The following is a 23660-nucleotide window of genomic DNA, read 5'->3' on the forward strand; positions in this document are numbered from 1 at the left end:
GTTTTCGTGCGTCGAAAGTGGCCAGAATTGCCAGTGCTGCAGTCCTTAAGAAATGCACGTTTCTTGTCGTTTAAAATACCATTTGGCATTCTCACACCGGTAGCTCACTGTTGCAATTTAAAAGTAGCTTCTAGCTGGTATAAAGAAAAAGTTAATTAGTTAATCTTAGTTAATTTTTAAGCTAATTAGTACCCTTTAAGGCTCCTGATTTTTCTCTACTCTTAATACAACAGCTAAAAAAAGAATCGAGAATAAAACTTCATTTTCCCATTTTTCAAAAATAGGTAAAATCTTAGATGAAACACCCTGTATACACACATACATACTTTACACAATATCAATTCAACGTCATCATAGAAACTCTCTACTACCTGGTTGTATTGGCTGAGTGTAGGCGCGTAGGCGTGGGCAACTTTCAGTTGGCAACCTTTATTAAGCTTATCTACGATACCTGAGCTCAAATAATAGTTTGTAATTTATTTTCTATCTATAGCTCCAGTTTCGATTTCACGTTTCCGAACGGTGGTTTCAACGTCGCAAGTGGGTCACAAAATTAAGTGAAGCGTAATAAAGTTTCAATATAGTCGCTGCCTTTTCGTTTTATTATCCGCCAACTCATATGCTAAACTGCTCTAGTAACTGGAATGGCATTGTCTAGAGAAAGAACACATAAGCTCCTGTTCCTGTGTGCAAGTGATGCCATACTAACACGTTACGGCGCAACCATGCACCTCTCGGCTACCGAAATTGAAACCGGAACTGCATAACAATATATTCAGTTATAAATTATTTACTGAGAGCAGGCGAACGTCACGTTCTGGTCGGTGTTTACTAATATGAGAAGACAAGAGGTAGCAGTGGGAAGCAGCCGGCCTAAGACCCACAGGACCAGCTTTAATGGAGAGATGTGTCGGAGACTCTCTTAAGCTGCTGCTACTGCTGCTGCTGATGATGATCATGATGACGAAAAGGGCAATGGATATAAGGAAGTGCATGACTGTGGACAGAAGGAAGCACCTTTAACCCAAGTCCTCGTGAATAACAGGCATGCACTCAAAAGCGCCTAAGCTGTGCAAAGGAGGCACTACCCGTACCTCTAATATGAACGGCAAACAGAAAACGAATGAGCCAGCTAATATGAATAACTACAACACTGAATCCGCGCGAATGCCATAGAATGCAGCCTTCCGCTTGCTCACACTGTTTCACATTGCCGGAATAGTGCACGGATGTCAGTAATTGATCAAGCGGGCTCGCACGGCCAAGCTGCCTTTTTTTTCTTCTTCTTTACGCCGCAGAGCTCCGGGGTTGGACAGGTTGCGCATGCCTTACCTTAGCCGGAAATCTCTGGGTAGCTGCACAGTATGTATTAATAAAGCGCATTCATCGTCTACAAGCCAAGTATACATGCATCCAGGAGCATTAGCCTAATGCTAGAGCACAATCCATCGGCTCGGTTAAACGTCCCAATTCATTTACCAGAGGCAGTGCCAGGACCCTATAGTGCGGACATACTAGTTCCTGATCTTTTACCGGGTGCTGGGAGAGCGATACATTGCCTTAACCTACTCGTCCTCCTCATCGATTAAAATAACAAACATCGGCAGGTACGCAAGGTCAGCGTCGGCGAGCCCCGAGAAATCACGCCACCTTCATTTGCCTTCGTGAATATGTGTGGCAAAAGGAAAATACATGCGAAGGGGTGTGTGTAGGTGTGTGTATGGGGGAAAATGTGCGTGCACTCATGTACAGGCCTGTAGTCACACGCTTTGGCGCGCAATGCGTCTCTGAAGATTCATCGTTCTTGCCGATGCCCCGCCGTCTGGTGTGCTGAACGCGAACGGGGGACCGCCCGTAGATATATGCGCACACTCGCTTGGTCGGTCGCTTACTAGCGGTACTGTGCAGTTTTGAAACAAATGTTCTCGTGCAGGCTAGTTCCGGTCGCGCGTGCCTAGCGCGGTTGCCATTCATCTTCGCCTCACCCTTTCGTGCCAACACGGTTTATTGTCTCAGCGCTTCCTCTACCTGGGGGGGCCGACAAACCGCTCCTTCTAGTTTTGAAGACGAGTCTCTAGCCTGGATACAGGGTGTTCCTCTGCTGACATTCCCTAACAAATTTATTGGAAGCGACAAGTGTTGAATCACGCGCTAACGCCCTGCCAGACCTGCCTGAACGTGATGAGTGGAAAAGGTGCGGGGACCCTCCACTAACCACATCACTGCCGCTGCTCGAAAAAGAAAGATGGCTGTTCAGAAACGTCGCGTGAGAAATGAAAACCACAAAAAGGCATATTTTCTACTCTCCGCAGTAGTGGCAACAGCCGCACCGTGTAGATGTCGGTGAAAAGCAGTCCTAGATATACATGACCCGTCCTTGTCTCGTCTTCAGCACAATGATTTAGTTATTTAAACGGTGGATGCATATATAATGTGCTGAAACTGTCTGGTCTTGGCACCGCAGGGCGCTTCTGCAAAGTTCGCCCATTTGCTGTTTCAATGTGCTGAAATTTCTATAAGTTCACGTGATTGCTTTTGTCTTTTACATTTCCCGTCTTTCTTATTGTCGTTGTTATTCCGAAACTACCACTGGTTGCTTCTGCGCACGTGTGTTGTCGCAACGCTCAACAGAACTAACTATTCGGACGCAGCGCCTGATTGCGCAGCAACCGCGTGAGGCAACAGGCTTGAATTTCCTCCAGATCATACGGCTTATGCAATTAAGTCGAGCTTGACGTGAGCTGTGCATCTGCAGGTGCAAAGCGTATTGTCTGAATGAAATGCGAGCCAGAGCGCATACGCGGACGTTCGCGGCTGTCTTGTTTTATGGCAGCACCTTACCGGCAGCGCGGAAAGTCACGTCATCGAGTGGTGTATCGATAACTTTCTTTTGTTAGCGAAGTTTGCGCTGTTCTGAAGGGGGCGACTTCCAGTTTTAGATACGTTATCCACGCGCTTCCTGTTCTTGCACTAATACCACGGGGCAGCGGATTGTACCAAGTTTGAAACTGTAGCGGAGTAAAGAGGGCAAGAGCAGAACTCTGGTTAGTGCTTTGCTTTCTCAAAACCATGACAAGAACTGGGCACGATTTCTTGCACACACCTGCAGGAACCCACAGCGATTCCTTCAGACACCAAGTGGCGCGCAGCAACTCTTAACGAGGACAGACGATTGGACGCTGGTGCAAAGTTTTCTTACCCTGGGGCCAGCCTTCTGGGTCTGATATAGTTATGCATTCCTTCTTCTTACTTGTTACTCATGCCAATATGCAAGAGATGTTGGCACCTGCAAGTGCCAACTGCTTTTTTTTTCCTCCCTTCCTCTCTCGTTCCTTGCAATGCCTACGTCCTTGGCGAGCCTTTGCGGCTGGGAGCGTATTGGCATGCCTGATCTGCCCTGTGTCCACAGCGGCGACGAGACTGTGGACTCCTTTTGTTTTTATCTCTCCCCTCCAAATTTGCTTTTCTGGTCCCCCACTTCCCCCACTCCTCAACACTGCCGGCGCCTGTCTGGCGCCTCGCTCGGGCCCATTCTCTGGGATTCCGGGAGATAAAACTCGCGGCAAATACCTCCCTTTGCGGCTGCTCCATTTATTTTATACTTTTTTTTTCCTCTGTACGTCTTCCTGTCTTCTCTTTTCTTCCCCGCTAAACAAGCCGGAAGAGTTTGGCATATCTTTCATCCTCGTTCGCTATCATCTTCATTTCTTAATTCTTTCTTCCGTGTTAAGAATGCGGGGGATTCCGATCGAATGTGCGCCCTTTCTGTATGCACGCGGGGACGTTTCTCTGGGCTCTCGATATCCGATAGCATGCGCAGCTATCACTGTGTTGTCGGGAGATTAAAAAGCTCGCTTAAGACTTAGGGGTAGCCGTACGTATATATGAGCAAGAACGGCTCAGTAAGTGCATTCGCGGTGGAAAACCGGTTGCGCGCTTCATCTTTTTTTTTCTTGGCTTATCCGTGTTTTTTTTTTTTTTTTTTTTTTTTTTTTTTTTTTTTTTTTTTCTTGCATCGGTCACTCGCCGAGGCTGACATGAAACGGAGCTGGCGCGCAGACAGCCAGCGGCGCCGGTTTTGGCTCGAGATATTTGTAAACACGGCCTCGAGTTCTGCCGGCTGTCTCGCTGACGAATGCGGCGCTTGCTGGCATTTTCATAAGTGGAGTATATTACCCAGACTACATGCAGCGGTGGAATTTTTTTTTTTCTTTCCCGAAAGTGGTGTAGAAATGCATGTGTTTCGTTCATGAACGAATTAGTCTGCAGCAGAGACGACAAGCGTTTTTTTTTTTGTTTTTTTTTTTTAATCAAGACGACGATGTGGAAGCGCCATCTGTTGCAAAACGAAATCCGTGTTAAGTCACCCTATCAATCATAAAATGATAGCTAGAGCTGTCCGTTTCAGACGTGACTAAAATCACTGAATTCTATACCAAGAATGTATAATTGTTCGTTCGCGTTCGTGGTGGTTGTGGTGGTCGTTCTTTTTTTTTTTTTTTCTGCTTTATAGTTCACATACGTGATATGGCTTCAATTAGCTGTATCGTACTTATTAGCAACGTGACAAGCGCAGGACTTTCCCTCCTTTATAATCAGGGCCTTATCACAAGATCACGTTTGCTATATGCTGCTGGCCGCGGAAATATCGACTTGGAATCGTGCCGAAGCCGGCATCGATATAGAGACGGAAAGTATAAAACAGCGTATCGTGAAGCAGCTGCAAAGCCTCATGCCCTGTCATTCCATAGAAGCGTGGAAACGACTACATTGTTGTTGTCTTTCGTGGTGCTGGATAACGTTGTTCACACAGCTTTTACAGCGCCCACTGATACTCGGTTTCACAAGATGTTGGCAGCACTACGAAAGGTAGGGGCGACGTGACATTACCTCGTGACGCTCAGAGCATGATCGAGTTCCCACCCCATTCTTATACTGTGATGACAGGCAAGTAGTAACACAATCATGCAGTGCACACTGCCCTGACTGGCCCTTAGCTTTCTCGGTACATAGTTCGTGAAGCGAAGACTTCCGTGACGAAAAACCAAAATAATCCACACGCACGAAATACCAGAGAAGGGGATATTCGACTCTTGTTTCATGGCTCTCTAGCTGTCCATGTCGCCTTTCACTGTGCGGCCTTACATCATCTTACGCAAAAAAGAAAACGGAAGAGGGGCGGGGCGGGGGGGGGGGGGGGGGGGATGACCCCAATATTATGCACCTCATTTTTGTTCCCTTCCGTTTCAGCTCTCCGTTCACGACACACGGTTGGAAAGCGCCAAACTGTGATAATAATAATAAAAAAGAAAAAGCGTTCCTGAACAATGACGATCACATCCGAAGCGGATAATCCTTCGGCAAACGGCCTGACACGTGCCAGGGAAGAGGAGGAGGAGGAAAGGACGAGCATTTAAAAGGAGGCCCAGCTTAGCATGCAGTTGTACTTTGTTTCTTCCGGAACTTTACGATTGTCGCGCCCCCGCTGGCGCCGCAAGCCGTAGATACGCGCACTCGTTCTCGCGCCTTTTATCTCCTTTTTAACCTCTCTAGCGGAGCCATGGTCTTTCCGAAAGATGAAGCGAAGCAATTCCTTTAGGCTGGCACGATACACTTTTTTTTCTCCTTCTTCCTCCTGGGACGCGCGACCTTTGACCTCGACCGCAGAGAGTCGACCCAAGAGCTGCTGCTGCCGCCCCCACGCTGTGCTGCTGCGCGAGCGGCGGGACGCCAAAGAGGCGAACGGCTGTGTGGTCCGTGTCAGGCGCTCATTTTATTCATGGAGCCACTCGAGACGGGCTGCCCGCGCACGCGCCAAGCCTGTCGGGGGCGCGTGCCGCGATTCTCAAGCGCCGCAGAGATCCAGCCCGGGCGGCGACGGCTCTGGCAGATACCGAAGGGCGTCGTCGCCTGCAGCCGGCACGCGCCTCCCGAAATCACTTTCGTACACGCGCTCGGCCGAGAGCCTCCTTCGTTGTGGCCGCTTTTATTAGTGCTCTCTCGACCGCTCCTCCGCAAGTAGCGAGAAGCATTGCCTGTTTCGAGCGCTCAGGTTGACGGCGCTTTAAGTCAGAAGTGTAGTAAATAAGGTCAGTCTGTAGCGTGCTTAAAGAAGTCCTAAGTGTGTTATAATATTGAAGGTCCCTGTTATGTCGTTTCTGCTGTTTGCTGGTCTCGGTTCTTGAGGCACAATACGACTGAAGGTTGTGTCATTGCTTTCATATCCCGCCTCTAAGTTAGAGGCAAAAATAGTTTATACAGAGGACGTTTAAATAAAAAGACGAGCATCCAATACATGCCTAATCACAGACATTGTTAAAATGTCAGTGTATCGCGGCGCGAAAGGCATGACGCTCGCGCGCACACGCAAATAATAACATTGCTGCTGAACTTTGTCCTTAACTCAAGTGTAATGCCATTTAGGCTACTGCCGCATTTATGCAGTTAGTGCCTCAAGAGGTCAATCAATCTACAACACTCAATAATTTAAGCATACGTGGTATTAATCTTATTATAAGCTTTCGACGTGGTATAGTTATGCCGCATATTCTAGCTACGATGGCATTTCGCGAGGCATTCGTAAAATATGCTTGCTAACGCTGTCGTTCGCGCAAAGCACAAGAATGACAGTTCCTCGCATTTTCACACGCAGCAGGTGTTTCGAATGCATGCTTAGAAATAATGTTCCTTCTCTGCTGTTTCACGCCACTTTGATGGTCAGCCCTTTCCTCGCACTGTGCTTTCAGCTTGACTCTGTCGCCTTATTTTAACTCGAAAGGTCCATTTCTGTGGCACCGGCGTTGTGAGCGAAAAAGCGCGAGCGTGCTTCTGGCAGGTGGTAATTGACTGGTGACAAGGCCGAACAATAATTGGTCGCCAGGCTAGTGACGTCACGAGACCACATGACTTAGCCTATAGTTGGCAGGAGCTGCCGATAACTCTAGCAGCTCCTTTGAAAGTGGAGGGTGATATGGGGATCGAACATGGGATTCTTGGATCCTTGGTCAGACACGCCCACAGGCCACAAACGCATGTTCGCATGTGTTTTTTTTTTTTTTTTTGCTTGCTTGCTTGCTTGCTTTAAGGCGGGCTTTATATCTGTGTCGGATTGCCGCTCGCATAATGCGTTATATCACGACTGTATGAGGGATAATAGAGGAACAAATTGAGAGATCAGTCATTAAGCGAGTAGGTATTATACTTACATACGAGAACGAGGATCGATCTGTAAATATGGGGAGCCAGCAGAGGGGAGCTTTTAGCGCTTTCGCGTCGTGCCCTCTTTTTCTCTTGCATGCACTGCAAGTCGTACCTGTAACGAAGGGTCACATGAATCTATCGCGCGAACCATCGCTTATCAGTGTAAAACGCCCCGAGGATCCGAAGGATGCAGAACTTCAAACCCCAGTTGCCTTCATTGCGCTCGCGTTTGCTTTGCTGCATTTATCTCTGGTGCATCTCTCTATGACGTCCATAATTCGTCATTGATATTTAACTACACTGCGCGCGAAAGTTCGCTCAGCGACATAGAACGGCATATCTTTGCATGAGTCCTCTTTCTCCCTACCTCTTAATCATGAGTCGTGGAAAGAAAGGCAGCGGAAATAAACCCCGCAAGAGGAAGAAAAAAAAAAAAAAAAAAAAACAGGCGCGCTTGCTCCCGTCGTGCTTTATGTGACACCGCAGTAGACGCGCAAAACCCGGTCAGGACTGATGCCCCGCCGGGAGCGCGACCGGAACATTGCGCTCGTTTCCTCTCCCGCGGCGTCCGCTGCATATGCACTTAGCTCGTCCAGGACAAGCCGCAGTATGTTGCCGCACTTCCCCGCCAACCTGTGTTTGCATTTGCCCCCAGCGAGAGTCGTCCGGATGTTTGTACGTACGTGTGTTTACAGCGAAACCTTGCGTGTGTGTATATATATATATATATATATATATATATATATATATATATATATATATATATATATATATATACATATACATACACAACATACACACACACACTCGCAGGTCGGTCGAGCGTTCATCCTTGTCTCGTTTTACGCGACATATTTGTCGTCAGCCGGACGGTATTTCATGCACCCAGTCTACCTTTCGCCGTTCCGATCCAACAGCCGGCTTCCCACAACGCCCATGACGATCACGTTGAGTTCTTAGGCCGAGGCGTTCGCTTCGATTCTTGTCTACTTGTTTACGCCTGCACACTAAATTTCCTGCGATAATTGGCGGGTGGGAGCGTTTATGTTACGAACGGTGTGGACTCAAAAATGTGTTCTTAGATGGGGATGTTTTCGCGCCTACTTGCGATTCAAAAACTTCTTCCCAAGTAGAAATCATAGGTCACGCTTTTACTAACTGGCCAGTAACTTTCTGCTGCTTAGTTAAGGTGCATCAACACCGCTTCCAAAACTGAGGAAACTGCACTTAAAGGGCCAAATGATTAGTTCCTCTTTGGAGTGGTTTCCTTACAGGGTAGTTATGGCTTTCAAATGGAGTTAGCGTTTCGTAAACGTACTTAGAGCCATAAAAACTAACGCCTGCAGCTCTTCTTTCGTCTTTCTGAGTATAACCTTATCTAATATCCTAAATTGCAAGTTGTAGTTGACACCTGAACTACAAAGGATTCTGTAGTGTATGACTGCGGATTAAAGGAGACCACCTGGTGTTCGCACAACAAATAACATAGCACAACACATGACTTTGCGCCACCGTTGCGACCGTCGAGGTCTGGGTTGAACTCGGGTCCGCCGAGCAACCTGACCATTGAAATCCTTGTTGTATATATGCGACCATCTGCGAATGCTGTCCCATTTCTTGGCTCTTGATGACGCTTCGCTCTTCTCGGTGCGTTGCAGGGCTTAACTTAATACGTACGAGGCTGTTCTCACGCCCGGCTAGTCAGACATGATATATATTCTCGTATTTTTCCCCGCGCAAAGAGCTCGCGGACTTGGTACTATACTTTTTCTGAAGAAAAAACTGAATTCCACAACAATCACCCAACAAAAAAGACTGGAAAGAGAGCGAGGAACGCAACGAAATCAGTAAGGCTTTGTCTCGATTAGCAGATTAGCCCCCCCTCCCCCCCCTCACTTTCCATGTTTCGCTTCTGCCTTTCTATTCCCCGCAATGCTTTACCTGGGTTTATTAATCAGATGCGCTACTGGCTCTGTTAACCTCGAAAATGGCGTTGAAGGGCAACTTTTATTCCCCGGTATTTCTGTCATTCCAGAGCATTAAAATAGCCACCTCAACTAACAGCATGTTTGTGCGCGCCCTGAATTGGAGCGCGCTGTGCCACTGCAGTATCACGAAGCCAGAATAACATCGGTCTTCCATTGCGGTTAGGTTAGGCTGGAGTGCCTGCATGAACACAAATGAGAGCATTGCACGGACAAACTACCCAGCGCACGCAGCGAAAATTACTTTCCGAGGGTGAACGCCCATGTAATTTGTCAGATACGGAGATATCCCGCTGACGTAAATCGCCGGGTGAAACCACCTATCACACACACTCGCAACGTACACGCCGCGCCCATCATAACTGTCAGGAAAACGGCTTCCGAATGCTCCTCGTGAGTGGACCCGCATTCACCGCGTCTTGGGAGGCTTTACTCTTTCCTATTGTCTACGCGTCCTGGTCCTTACAGCGGCACTCGAAGATTTTGTTGGCGTGCATCGAAATGGTAGCTTTTTTCTTCGACGCAGCCGAAGCTGACAAACACAAATTTCATATAACCCTCTGATTGAATGCAGCTGCTGAATATAGATTGCCTGCTCCAAGGCTCGCCGGTGCACTGCAATATTTCTGCGTACAACAAGTGAATCGGTTATACCCTGCCGTTAGTCAAACGTGCACGTGATCTGCATGACGGTGTACATGTCATAATATGGCAGTGAGAAAGTGTTGAGGAACATAGTGGAAAGGAACCCCGTACATATAAGTATGAAAGGTACACGTTGTGGCAATTACTCGAGATGAAATATCAATATGCGACTAGGGGCTATAAAAGTGTCATTATGGGCTTGCTGAATGTATGGGCAACCTCACGTGCGTCGCACTTAGGCCAGTGCTTGTCCAATATCGGCTCGTGATGCAGGCTAAGTCGCACCAAAGCGCTAAGCTCGAAAACGGCTTCGGCCGTGTCGGTCGAGTGTTTGTGGTCCGATAAACATACCCGCCTTTCCGTTTGCTCTCCGTGCAGGCCAGCTGAGCTGCCGAGCGGTGACGACACATTGGAAGACATGTTGGATTCCTGTGGCGAATACCGAGGTGAGTGCTGTTACAGGTCATCGCGTTTGACGTTAATACGCGCACTGGAGTACGCGTCATGCGCCGATGGAACAGATTCTGTTGTCACCAGAAATTGTAAGGACTTACCAAGAAGGGCCGCATTATGAGCTCGGAGCTCTTTCAATGCCGCTACCGCCGACAGACAAACGTTATTGCAGTGTCCTGCACTGCAAAGACGAACCTTTTGTCGCGCATCAGGGACAGAAATCGCGACTTCGACATCGTTGAGCCGTTGCAGGGTGGGGAAAAACCACCACCTTTTATTTAAATTTTACACTTTCGCTCTACTTCTTTCAGCAACCATTTAGGCATTGTATTACTTCTGCAAATAAGTAACAAAAAGGGTAATATTTCGAAAAGGATGAAATAAAAAGTTGTGAACGGGGACGCCCACTCTCTCTCTCTCTCTCTCTCTCTCTCTCTCTGTAATCATGTCTTTCTCTTCGGAGGGTACACCCAACACCACGGACTAAATGGTGAGGCACGAGAGATGCTGAACAAAGCTGTTCCATCTCTATCCGCAGACGAGACGGACGACGCCGTAGTGAGCGCTACGGAAGACGTCGTCATGGAAGGCCGTCTCCTGGATAGCCCCTGCTCGGACGAGTGTCTCTCCGGCGATGTCGCGGTATGCGATTACGGAGTGCCTCCGCGGTCTCCGCCGGAAGAGGAGCGCGCCGTGGTGGGCTGCTGTGTTGCGCTGCAGCATCTGGAGGCCGCCGGCAGTGACATGGACACCATCCCCGAGGAAGAGACCGGCTCGGCGAGCAGTGAGCTCCTCACCGAGAGCAGCCACCTGGACAGCGACAGGTCCGAACCGGAGGACTCTTCTGAGTCGCCGCTCCCCAGGGACACGCCCGAGGAAGGCTCCGGTGAGTGAAGTTTTCTTTCGGACCATTCCTTCTTTCAGGCGTGAAAGGCCTATTGAGGCAGGTGAGGCGGGGTTCTTGCCCAGTCCTCGGAAACTTCATCCAAACACAGTCTGTCGCCAGTCATTGGATAACATATCAAAGAAAGCCAGCGCATAACTGTCTGGAATTGAATCGACCTTTTATGCGAGGCCAGTGCGCCTATTTTTTTTTTTTTTTTTTTTTTTTCTGCCATGCAATTCGAGTTCACAGTGGCGCAGCGCATATTGTTAGAAGACAAGTATATATGCCTCGCTATTGATGCTTACGTCGCATAGCGCACGTGCATGGCAGCGAAGCGTACCACGGTAGCGCAGGGCGCGTTTAATTTGAAATAGACCCCTTTCATAAATGTTAAGTCGGCTTCACCTCTATGCTGCATTCCCCACTAATGGCAGAACAGCAATGTATTGAAATATTGTATTATGGCCATAATTCATATGATTTATGGATCAGAACATATTCGTATAATTACCCTATTACCACTACATGCATCTGTGTAGAAGCAAGATGCGATATCAGGTCTATATCGCCGTTTTTCTGGCGGCCAGTGACGCCATGTTTGAGGAAAGAAGCAGCGTGGCAAAGCCTACTTAACGACTTTTGCAAGGGGTCCAATGGACCCCTCGACATACTTGAGCTCATACTATTTTGGCTCATATATATTACGGGAGCTCAATGCTACCGCGAAGCTTGTCGAGCTTATTTTTCCACACGTGCTCCTGGCTGCTTGTTTCTCCAGCGTGGTTTCCACGCGGAAGCCATGTTATCACGCGATACCGCAAAGAGCCGTTACTGAAATGGGAATGAAACCATGGGAATGAACCTTTAGATTCAAAGTCAGTCACGCTACCTTAGGCCACGCAGACACGTTCGCACTGCGTGGTGAAAGCGGGAATCATTCGAAATCAACTGAGCGGCAATTGGAACTGTGTCTTGTTGAGTTTTGTGGCAATAGGCAAGTAGGGCCATCACGTGCCAAATACAAAGGGAATTTTAACTGCAAGATTCTTTACCTGACCCGCATATTCTATGTGGCAATAGCATCGCCTCTTCAGTACGCGGTTACTCCGCACAGAAACGCCTAGCTTTCGAGCGAGTGGACGGTATCTATCTACATAGGAATGCTGCTCCGTCGTCGTACGGGTCATGGCTTTACCATCCGACGGGTGAAGGAAACGAACAGCAAAGAAAAGTCCAGGCCGACCCTTTTAAAGCATGTCCGGAGCCTACGCCTCGCATTACTGAACGGCCAGTGCACATATATCCGTACAGCGCGCTGCGAGTTTCATTCCGCGTGGCTTGTTCTTTTTCTTGGCGCACGGCTGCTTCGCAGCCCACAATGTGGCGCCCCCCTGCGTGCGCGGAGAGCAGCGCGAGTAGCATTCCGGTCGTTGCAAGGCTCCCACGAGACCGACTCAAGCAGGTGCTCGATATGCAATCTCGCGGCGACCTGCGCGTGCTGCCCACGGAGCGAGGCACGCGCCCTGCAAGAGATTGCGAGCGAGATTAGTCGGAACGAGAGACGGCCAGCGCCGCGGCCCTTCCATTCTTTCTCCTTCTCCCCTCGTCGCCGACAATGCCAAATGCGTGCTCTGCTCGGGCGAGACTGTATGGCCGGCATGGCTGCGATCCCAGGTGCATATAGTTAGTACATTCCATTATGGTCGTCTTTGTAACTTTTATATTTCACTTCCACCCTTCTCTCCCTGTGTCCCCTCTTACATTCCTGCTTGCTAGTGAAGCAACGCCACCGACTTTCCCATCAGCGGACGAAATGTATGGACGGCGGAACTCGAGCTGCGAAGCATAAAGCTGCCCCCGCCTGCGCTCTACATTAGCTAGATGCAAGGTTACAAGAGCCGCGCTGAACTAGTTATTTTGATGTCTTCACCTGGCTTATTCCTTGCTACTAAGAGCACCGAGCCCTTTTCACTCATTCACACACTCTCTTCATCTTCATTCTTTAGAGTGTGGTGTCCGCGCCATTTTAGGCCACATTACATGGGGGTGCGCGGCTTATCCGCCACCCGCCGATTTGCTGCCAGCTCCATCTCTGGAAGTCGGGCCGTGACATCCAAGCTCGGGTCACCGAATAGGCCGTAGAGATCACCCCAGGAAGCAACTGGCAGCCATCTGGCGCAGCCAACAATATCACTAATCCCTCACCTCGGCCAAAATAAATGTTTTACTATCTATCCATTGCTCCCGTGTTAAATTCTGAATAGCTGGTTCCACAAAAAATGCCCAAACGAGTTTTGAAGCAATAAGCTTGCTGGCTTCTTCTGGCGTATCGGTTACCACTATAGATGATCCGCGCATACGTACGCAGCAACCGGGTTTCGATCCCGGTCAGCCGACTCCTCAATGCCCCTTCCTTGTCTGCGCGTTGCAACATTCGAGAACCCCTCCCACCTGTGCAACCGACGTGGACTGGCGCCTCCATTTAGCGGCAGGGACGGTCTACGTTTGCTAATGGCACAAATGTGTTCGTCCGAATTCAGGAACTAAGGATTTTGTAATCAGCAAGGACAGCGTAGGTGGCACATACGGTGCTGCTTTCCGAGTGCAAATATCATCTGCCGGCTGTTGTTTCCCAACGTCTGCTATAGATTCTGCGGTGTTCATTTCTCAAAAACAGATATGAATCGCCCGGTATATCAGCGGGGGTGATACGTTCTCAGAATCCAGAAATGGAGGCCACCAAATGGTCACACACCGTGGAGAGCCTTAGTCTATCGGCACACGTGCCGACTGCTGCACTTTAACCCTCACGGGTCTCTCCTTTCTACCCCTGCCCTCTTCTTTTTTTGTACCTAGACATTCTTCTTGCTCTCGCCGTAATCGAGAGGCCGTGCGACGAGGAACTGAAATTCGAAACCTAAGATTAGATAGAGCCTAGCGCTTGGCGACTGCATCGCACCGTGCACTCGAGCTCGATATACAATAGGCGCGGACGGTGTTCGGGCGCGTTTTGAGCTGGACTAAAGAAGACTGTGCATTGCTTTCCATAGCATTGCTACGAACCGTCATTCGTTCCGCTAAAATGCTACTATACGCAGTTCGAACAATTTTACGCACAATTTAGGCAGGCAACTTCGAACGAGGGTTGTATTTCTCTCCTACTGACTTTGTCCATTTCGGGAATGGAGCAATGGTTCGACACTGAAGGCAGTGGCCCCGTTAGCATGAGTAAGCTGAAAATTATTATAAAGAAGAAAGAAGAGAGAAAGGTAAATATGATGCAACGGAAATAATGAGCTTAGTTTTACCCGATAAACATAAACATCATATGAACAGAACCGAGTTCAGACATCGCGTCATGCAAATACGGACACTCTATACTGAGTGCGTTATTCCTCCAGTTCGTAATTTCTGCTGACACGGAAAAAGCACTGGGTTTAAGTCATAACTTAACTCACTTTGTTTCCTGTAACACCGACGATTGATTGAAACACGTTTATTGACAGCCCTGTCATGCACTATTGCTGCTGGCATCTGTGCGGGCGAGACGGATGACCTTGTATTCTGGTCTGTTTTAGCGTCATAACCTTTGCAATTCCAAAATGTGAATATATAAGTGATACTGAAACGTGGACAGAAAGCAACGAATAAAAACTTGTTATAATTGTACAGGAATATGTCCTTTTTCAAACCCAATTTGTTCACGCCCTCCTTTTCTACACTCCATAGGACTGTCCTCGTCTCCGCTTCATTTTCAAAGTGTGCATGCTGAGAAACTAAAACCTTTCAACATTTTGTTCAAGCCAGGATATATCCTATAAGAAATTACTTTGACGTCCAAGCGAGAGATAACGGCTTCCCCATCATATACGTCTAGCACCTGCTCGATATTATAAAGAGGGAAACCTTTATCTGCAGCGCCGTTGGAAGTCCCTTTTTGCGTCTTCTTCCCAAATCGATATTCATTAGCATATAGATTTGTTTTTTTGGTTTTAGCCCTTCAGGTGGTGTTGGTCAGCGCTCGTTGGTTGCCGTTGGCATTCGTCAGGCGCCACCGTTGTCTGAAGTCTGGCAGAGCTGCGCCGACGCCAACTTCGTCGTGCCTTATGGCTGCAGCCAGCCAAGTTTTCTGGGCCATCTGATACGCAGACTATAAACTACACGCTCGGAATGGTTCACCTTTTAGGCCTATATGACATGCTAATGACAGCAGGCGAGGTGCAGGGCGCTTTAATTAAGCTATATTGCCGGTGCCCTGAGATCTCGCTAAGGGTCCGGGTGTGCACAGCCCGCAGCACTGATTGTTCACGCGCGCATATATACGGCCTCAAAGATCATTTATTAAACTGGCAGGCGCGTCGCAACCCATATTTCTTTCTTAGAGATAATAAGCGCGTGCTCTTACGCGTTGATTTGCGCAGCTATTGATCTCACTTTTTGATCTGTTTATGGCACCAAGGGCATAAATGAACGGACGCTAGAGTATAATTGCAACAACCTCGGCTTGACCCACTCTTAACTCTTGGAAATCGGCTATATTTTGGGCTCCTTTCTGAACCACTATAGGGGAGTGACTGAGAACAGCGTAACTTCTGTTGTCTTTATTCAGGGCAGCATAATTTATTTTGATGCTACCTGAAATGCTATTTCAAAAGCGTCCGAATTAACTGTGTCAGTACCTTAATAGATTTAGCTCAGCGGTAATTTGCTGCTTGTCGGCCATATTTCAAAACAGAATCACTAACCGTTCCTATGGCCTTCTAAAACGACCAGCATGTGCCAGTAGTACTGATTTAGCGTTAAAAATAAAGAAGTGCAGAGTTTCGAAGACTCTCTCACGAGGGCGACTTGTGCGTATATCGATGTCATGAACGATTTAGGAAACCAGATACATCTTCCGTAGCCGACTTGGCTTCTTTACACGACGACCGTGTGCTCGCCGGGAACTGTCTTTTTCGCATAGCCTTCTCAAACTCACTGAGAGCGATGTAATTCATGGCGCTGCATGCCACTACAGTGGACACTTACTTTTTTTTTTTTTTTTCTTTGCTGCTGCGCCATTTATCTGCGGCTACTGTGGAGATCAGACCGCGCTGCATTACGAGGTCTTGGATGCGGTCCCGGAGCGGTCGTCTTATCGCGGCCCGGCATGCAATCAAGGACTAGCTGTCCGACGAGGTTCTTCGCGGGCCGCGACGACGGTTGCTGCAGTTTTACGCGTCGCCGGTGCGCGGTCGTTCCAGCTTAGGAAAGCCGCGTTACTCGCGAGGCCGCCTGGCAAGGTCGTGCAGATAGTTGAAGGATTCGCGGAGGAGAAACAAAATTTTAAATGAAAAAGAAAAGTGGAAACGGCTTCTGGAAGCTGTAGTGATCGTTTTCCGGGCAAACTAGGCCTGAACTGGGTACAGCGATTAAAGGGGATTTATCGCTCTCTTCGTTCACTGACGCCGCGGGCTGCCAGCGCATGCGCGGTTAACAGCTCGTCTTCCGACCGTGCCCGCCGGTTAAGTAGAGCGTCGGGCGCACTATACGGTGGTGGTATCCGCGTGTCCTATACCGCGTACGCAAACGGGCTCAGAGAGCCTAGATCCAACGAGCGAGTCCTTGGGTCTAATCCGCTGCGATTGTTGTCAAATACGCGTCATTTGTGATCTTGCTTGCTGCGGGTGAGCAGGTTATTTTTGTTTGTTTGTTGTTTTTTTTTTCGTCCTTGAAGCATATATTTCTTTTCTTCTTGAACCGCTTTACACCCCGAGCACTTTGTTCTCTACCCGTGTTCACATGCCTGATATTCTATCTGATGAAGTTGTATGGCTTTCGCGAAGCTGGTACTCCTCAACGCCCCCCCCCCCCCCCCTCCCTACAGCTCCCTCTTAGCTTTCCTTGCGGCGCCGAATATGCACCGTCATAACACGAATTTCTCACAAACTGTAATGTAAAGATTTCGGCGAGTGATATATATATACTCATCGCAAAGCATATTTCTCCTCCTCGTTCTGAGCTGTCTTAAGTCTGCTTTTTTTTTTTTTTTTTACTTTTGTTTTCTAATTGCTGACAATCTGTGTTATCAGCGCTGCTGAGCACTGCAGGAATACAAAAGCGCACCAACGCGCTATGCCTACTGACGTATATACATAAGACACATATAGTCGTGTAATGCCCTAGAGCCGTGGCGAATGTTACTTCTGGCTGACGCATGCCCCCGAATGCTTAGAAAGAGCCGCTGCCAGCTCATCTAGAGCTCGAAGGGTGCAAAGGGCTGGCGCTGCACGGACAAAATAAGTGCGTGTGATTCGTAGTTGAGGTTTGCAAATTACCGTTAATTATTTGTAGCCGGCGTCAATAAACCATCTTTCATATGTCGCAAGTAACTGTATCATCAGCAATGATTATAGCACAGAACAGCCTGCCTTGAAAAGCGAGAGCGTGGGTTTATTTTTATTATTTTGCAGAAGGTAAAATGTGCAGCGCGTACTTTGCAGAACAAAGCGCGTACAAGGCTGTGCTTTTCGCACCAAGGCTGAGAGAGTGATGAATGGCATCATTGAGGTCAGTCGTGCATTCCTTAATGCCGCATTCGCGGATGGCATTTAACAGGGAAGCATACAGAACGCGCTTTGGCACACGGGCACCACTCACGCCAGGTGATAGCTGGAGATTTGCATGTCCCGCACAAGAGCCGTTGGCTGCTGGCAGAAGCAGTGTTTGGAAAGAGTTTAATTAGACATTCACATTAGACATTCACATGAGCGGCAACAAACATGCAAAACAGAAAATCTACAGGATTAAGAAAAAAGGAAAGGGCACATAACATGCATCTTAACGAACAAATACATCAAAAATCAGTATTTACATAGTGAATAAAATTTGGCTGTTCGTGTTGATAATATATACAATTTTGAATGGCAATGTACATGAAGGTATAGACAGGGTAGAATAATTTGCCAAATAAATATATATAAACATATGCAGCAATCGCATGCACAGTATGTATTGCATATGTGTGTGTGGCGATGTATACTGCCGTGAGTTGACATAAATATTTGCATTATATCACATGTACCACGGGGAGCTGTATACGGCGATGTGAACCACCCGCTTTTGAAAGTTTAATTTTCAAGCGTCTCATTTGTTCGAGTAACAAATTGGTTTAAGCTAGTGTTCTCCTATTTGAAGACAAAGCAAGCAAAATGGCATAACCAACCACAGGACTGGCGCCACGTACGTTATTTCTTTTTCGTGTATGCGTGTCTTTATATATAGTGCTTCAACAGTCGTATAAGAAATGCAAGCTAGCAGAAAACACGTCAGAAGAAGATCGTTGGTGCTTTACCTTTGGATATAGATGTTCTTTGTTGTGATTTAGATTTTGCAACCAAGGACCTTCAGAAACGTTATTCAGGATGCATTGTGTTGTTGCCTGCCAAAGCAAAAAATCTAACAATAAAGATAAAAGTTACAGCGTATAGAGGGCTGCAGAAAATTGGAGAAAAACTTGCAGGATTGTGAGCGTGTTCACCATTTCAAAATGCAAAAAGAAAATAGTTGTGATATCATTCTTGCGTTTATTATTTTTTTGCGAGTTTTCTATTATTACGAAATAAACACAGCGCGAACAAACAGGACACAGGTAGAAGACACATACAAGACGGGACTGGCGCTGACTACCAAGTTGATATAGTCAGCGCCAGTCCCGTCTTGTATGTGTCTTCTTCCTGTGTCCTGTTTCTTCGTGCTGTGTTTATTTCGTGATAGATGTGAGCCAACTAGCCCAGACCAAGATCCTAATTGAACATATTTCTACCATGATAACAATGTGCCAGCAATAAAGATATTTGTTACAGACTATAACTTCAGTGAAAGGTAGGCCACCGAGGCAGGTATTCTCGTGGCAATTAAGTCCGACAACTTGCACGGAACTTAATTTTACACTTAAATGCTGTAAAAGAGAGAGAGAGAGAGAGATAAAAGGCGTCGAAACAGAGTCTAAAATTAGAAACGTCAGCCAAGAATGGCGAACATCCCTGTATCCGAAATAATCGCTTAGTAGGCTTGCGAAAACGAGCGACCGCATTCCTAACTCTCGGAAAGCTTTCCTAACTCTCAGAAAGCTTCCATCAAACAAAACAAAACAAAAGAAGTAATGATAACGTTTGTCGGCGTTGCTCCCCTTATGCCGTTGCCCGCGGTATCTCGCTTTTCGCGCGACTGAGTCGCAGCTTAAAATAAGGTCGTATTAGGAACGTTGCCAAAATTAATAGGAAGCAAAGAATGCGCAGACTTTCCGTTGTGTGCGCCCCGTTATCTCTGGTGGGGGAAAAAACCGTTGCGCGTCGTCCAGCGCATGTATACACCCATAACGAGGCAACCGTGTTGACAGCTACGATGACAAATGCGAGATTAAAATTCGGATCGGTTCCAATTACTTTCTACCCTAGAAGTACTCGTAGTTGCGCGTGTTGATGCCTGTTCAGGAAGACACTTTTTCGCGCTCCTGTGCCTTCCTGAACTTCTTATCTTGTTTGGGCGAGCACCACTCTTTTCCTGGCACGCTCGGGTACCCTGATTTAATCGGCAAAATGTTGATGAGCGTCGACATTCTTGTTTAGGCATCGAACGCGTTTCTTTTTTCTCGCGTCCAAAGATCACAGAAACATCAGAAGAAGAAAATTAAGTTTTCCTCCCCAGCATGCATCGTAAGCTACAGCGTTATGCGGGAGACCACCTGACATAGGTGTAAAGACCACTTTAATCCAGCCAGACGAACAGCCATACGAGAGTCAATGGTTCCGGCTTTAATTCCGATCTTATTCTCCGCACAGCTCCTGCCAACTCGGTCAGGTCACTTGGCCTCGTGACGTCACACAGGCCACCGACCAATTAGTGCCCGGCCGTGCCACCTGTCAGAGGCACGGTCACGATTCTTCTCTCACAGCGCCGACGACGGGCTTTCCGCTCAACGAGTGCTTTGACGCTCTCGCATCAAAAGTGCACGTACCGTGTCGTCCACCTCTATCTAAAGCACGGTCACTACTCTCAAAGAGCCATTGCGTCCGACCCGGCCACGCAGTAAAGCTAAATGGCAGGCCATGCGAAGCAGCACCTCTGGGTCGATCCCTATGTGCTTGTATCGCTTTTGCTTAGATATGCGCCTGCTTGGGACGCAATGTCGCTTTGACAGCAGTGACAAATATGTTACAGCTAGAAATGGATGGCCGTGTGCGTATATCGCATTGCTTAGGAAACTGAGCTTTCACAAAGAGGCCGTCTCTGTTAGCTGCGCCAAGACGACCTGTTTTCACCGCTTATTCGACTGCACTGAATTGAGGAGGTGTGAGAAAGCGTTGTGAGTCGATGTTTCATATGTGACATGCAATCAGTTTGTAGTCCAGAAACTGGATGGTCATATACTGCTAAAAGCTTTGCACCAAGCTTTGCGAAGACGCACATATTTATTACAGCAGCAGGGTCAGTGGTTAACAGGATCAGTGAACGATGCAATTGTAGACATCATGCTTTAGACATGCCATGCACCTGTAGTCCAAAAACGTCGCATGTTTATCAGTTGCTAAATCTAATGGACAATTGATAAACACAACAGGATTTAATGAAAGAGAATTCGCATATGCGCGACATCTTGATTGAAAGGCTTCTGAGGCATGGCGGTACTCTTAATGCGGTTCGTAATTCGAAATAAGCGACTATAGTACTACTACATCTAATAAGCACAGAAAGAGTTGGCAGGTGTAGAGCCTATAGGAGAGCACCGCGGTGCCGTCTTTCAAAATCTGCCTGCCGTTGCTAACCAGGACAGGAAACGACTGAAGAATGCGAACACGCGGGTTCTCGTTGCCCGAGAAAAAGCAGCTGCTTCGAGATCGATTCAAGGGCGCGGAAGCGGCGACTCAGGCGCCCTTCTCGAGAGGGCGGAGCGCGTGTAATGCCATTGGCAGGGGCAAAAAAGGCTCCTCATTAGGTCGCGCTGCTCGCGCATGTCCAGTAGAACAGCAGAAAGGGCGACGTCAGCAGCAGCATCAACTCGGGCGCGGGTCAGCTGTGTTCATGCGGGAAAAGCCACCTGCTGGATCCTGATCGAACTCACACACCACCAAGTTCGCTAGAGCCGCCGGTCGCGGGCCGTCCTCCTCTCCCCTGGCAAACGACAGAGGGCCTCTATTATTATGCAGATTGCAAAGACCGAGCCCGTCTCCCCGAGATAGGCTGCCCGAAGTGCGAGCATGCGTTCGTTGCGGCCGCCTCCTTCTCGTACAGCCTGTTCTTCGCTCGGGAGCGGCTTGAGCTATGGACGCATTTCTCGCCGAGTCTCTCGCGCTGCCTTGGTCATTCTTCGTCGCGTCCGGGTCTGGCGGCGCGCTGTCAGATTGCGGCGCGGTGCCCTGCTGTGGCGGGGGCAGGATAAGGATTACGGGAAGCGCTAATCCGCGCGCCGAACAGCCTCGTCGGTACACAGAGGCGCTGCCGACGGTCGTGGGTGGAGCAAAGGCCGCCGTCGCTGGTTCCTGCTGGCCCTCAAAGCCGGTTGAGTGGGACGGCGTTGTCGGAATATGTGGAAGACAACGCGACACAAAGGCGCGGTTTCCTATTTATTGGGGTCCCCGCAGAGCTAAGGAATCGGTGCGACAGCAGCGTTGTCCACGTGTGTGTCCCGCGCGCTCTCGTCGGACGCCCGTATATCTCCTTTGACAACCCCGCTGGCTTATTCCTTCCGGACACGCCTTTAACAATGCCATCCAGCTCAGGGCGACCCGTGGCAAAAGATGAATCCCTTCGCTCCCCAATCTCCTCCACCTTTCCCCTCAATGCCCAAAGATAAGGCCTCCGACTGGCTTGAGACAAGAGGTTCCGTACCCTTTCCAAAAAGGGTTCACACAACCCATTATAACGTTTTAGAATTGGCAATCCGCATCGATTCAGACCAGGGCCTGCCTCTTTCGAGCGCGAATTATCGCTTCCCAAACCACGTTGCTTGTCTGTACTCATACGCAGACTTGTGTGGAATTCCCGAGAGCGATCTGTGCCTCTTTTATTCCGCACTCATGGCAGAAGCTTTCGTATGAGTCGTGCAGAGACGCGTTGACGACTTTCTTATCGTTCTCCATTCGCCGTCGGGCCGCCTCCGCCCCTCGAGGGTGAATTTTAACGAAGGACCCCCCGCCAGCGTCGTTCGTGCCGAGGATATTCACTTCAGCAGCCGCTCGTATAGGCTGAGCTCGAGGTTCGTCATCACCGTGATTCGAATGAAAGATAGGGTTGAGTCCTCCCTTCATCCTCCGAGACACCTTGTTTTCCAGCTCGTATGGGCGCAGACGCGCGAAGGAAAAATAAAAGAACCAAGAAAAGCAGAGCCTCGCCTCTATTGAAAGACCACGGGCGTTACGCATACTTATTTGCGCACAGGTCACCTCGCTCCACGTACAGCAGCGTAATACAGGCCCGCCACCATTCCGTGTCGCGCGGGCGCGCCCTTTCAAGGCGTCGCGCTTTCCCTGGGCCCAGCCAGCTCGCCCTGCGTCGCTCCCTGACTCTACGTACACGCCTATGCGCGGCAGGAGGAGTTACCTGAGCCAGCACCCATTGGTCACCCCAATGGCGCGCGCTTCCTTGAAAGCAAACGGCACTCTTCTCCGTTTTCTTCACTTATTTTTGTTCATTCCCGACTTGTACGCCAGTCCTTCTAAAGTCCAGTCCAGGCCTCGCTTGTTAAACCGCTCGCGCAAATCTTCCCTCACCTCCGTGTTAAAGGCTCGCGCACCCTAATAAAGAGCGCTGCCCGAGTCGAGAGTGTCGTTCCGGCGCTCATCGCCAGCCTTGAATATTCTGGTACGCTGGGCTGCGTGCGTGCCTTGCTTTTCGTGGTCCGGGCTTTTTCGCCTTGACTGCCCCCTACATTCTTCTGCCTGCTGTACTTTGGAAACTAAGACGTTCTATCTGCTTTACTCTTTCTCGGCTTGCGCCAAAGTGTCTCCCGCTTGCGCTAGATGGCGGCGCTGCGCACCCCGGTTCTTAAGGATACCGGGATTGGACGTGCGCCGAATGCTTACGGAAGCACCGGAATGCAGATGAGGACTGGAGGCTCCCTCTTAAAGTCTGACCAGCACTCACCAACTCCGGCCTCTTGCTCTTCTTATTTCTCCTTGACAGACTAAGGTTAACGTGCCCATTCGGCCCTGCCAATGCTGTACGGCTCCCCTATCGCGAAGGATGCGACAGATAGTTCCAGATGTTAGTGTCGTATTTCTCAGATTCGCAATCCTGAGAGGTAATCGAACCCCGCTCGGTCGCCGTGGAATATCAGGCCCGCCGTGCTCTTTGCCCTTTTAAGACATGCCCGGGCTGCATGACCAGCTGCGAATGGGCTGTTCAGGATCGCGGACCTGTCGAGATAACGCGAACATCCGGCCACCTTATTGTGCTCGAGCTCAAGTCGCTATGTGTCTTGGCTCTCTCATTCGGCGGTATAGTCGCTTTGA

General features: G+C 48.8%; 1 protein-coding gene across 1 annotated transcript in view; it reads left to right on the plus strand.

Moving 5' to 3' along the window:
* The window catches only part of bbg (PDZ domain-containing protein big bang), a 299541-nt gene that overhangs the window by 184264 nt on the left and 91617 nt on the right, over positions 1–23660 (plus strand). The window contains exons 3-4 of the mRNA XM_084593387.1: positions 10209–10276; positions 10822–11169. Of these exons, the coding sequence (XP_084449513.1) occupies positions 10209–10276; positions 10822–11169 (416 nt within the window). The remainder of the gene's footprint in view (positions 1–10208; positions 10277–10821; positions 11170–23660) is intronic.

Source organism: Amblyomma maculatum, chromosome 2 (genome assembly GCF_055883805.1).
Source record: "Amblyomma maculatum isolate TAMU_Amacu chromosome 2, ASM5588380v1, whole genome shotgun sequence".
Lineage (NCBI taxonomy): Eukaryota > Metazoa > Arthropoda > Arachnida > Ixodida > Ixodidae > Amblyomma > Amblyomma maculatum.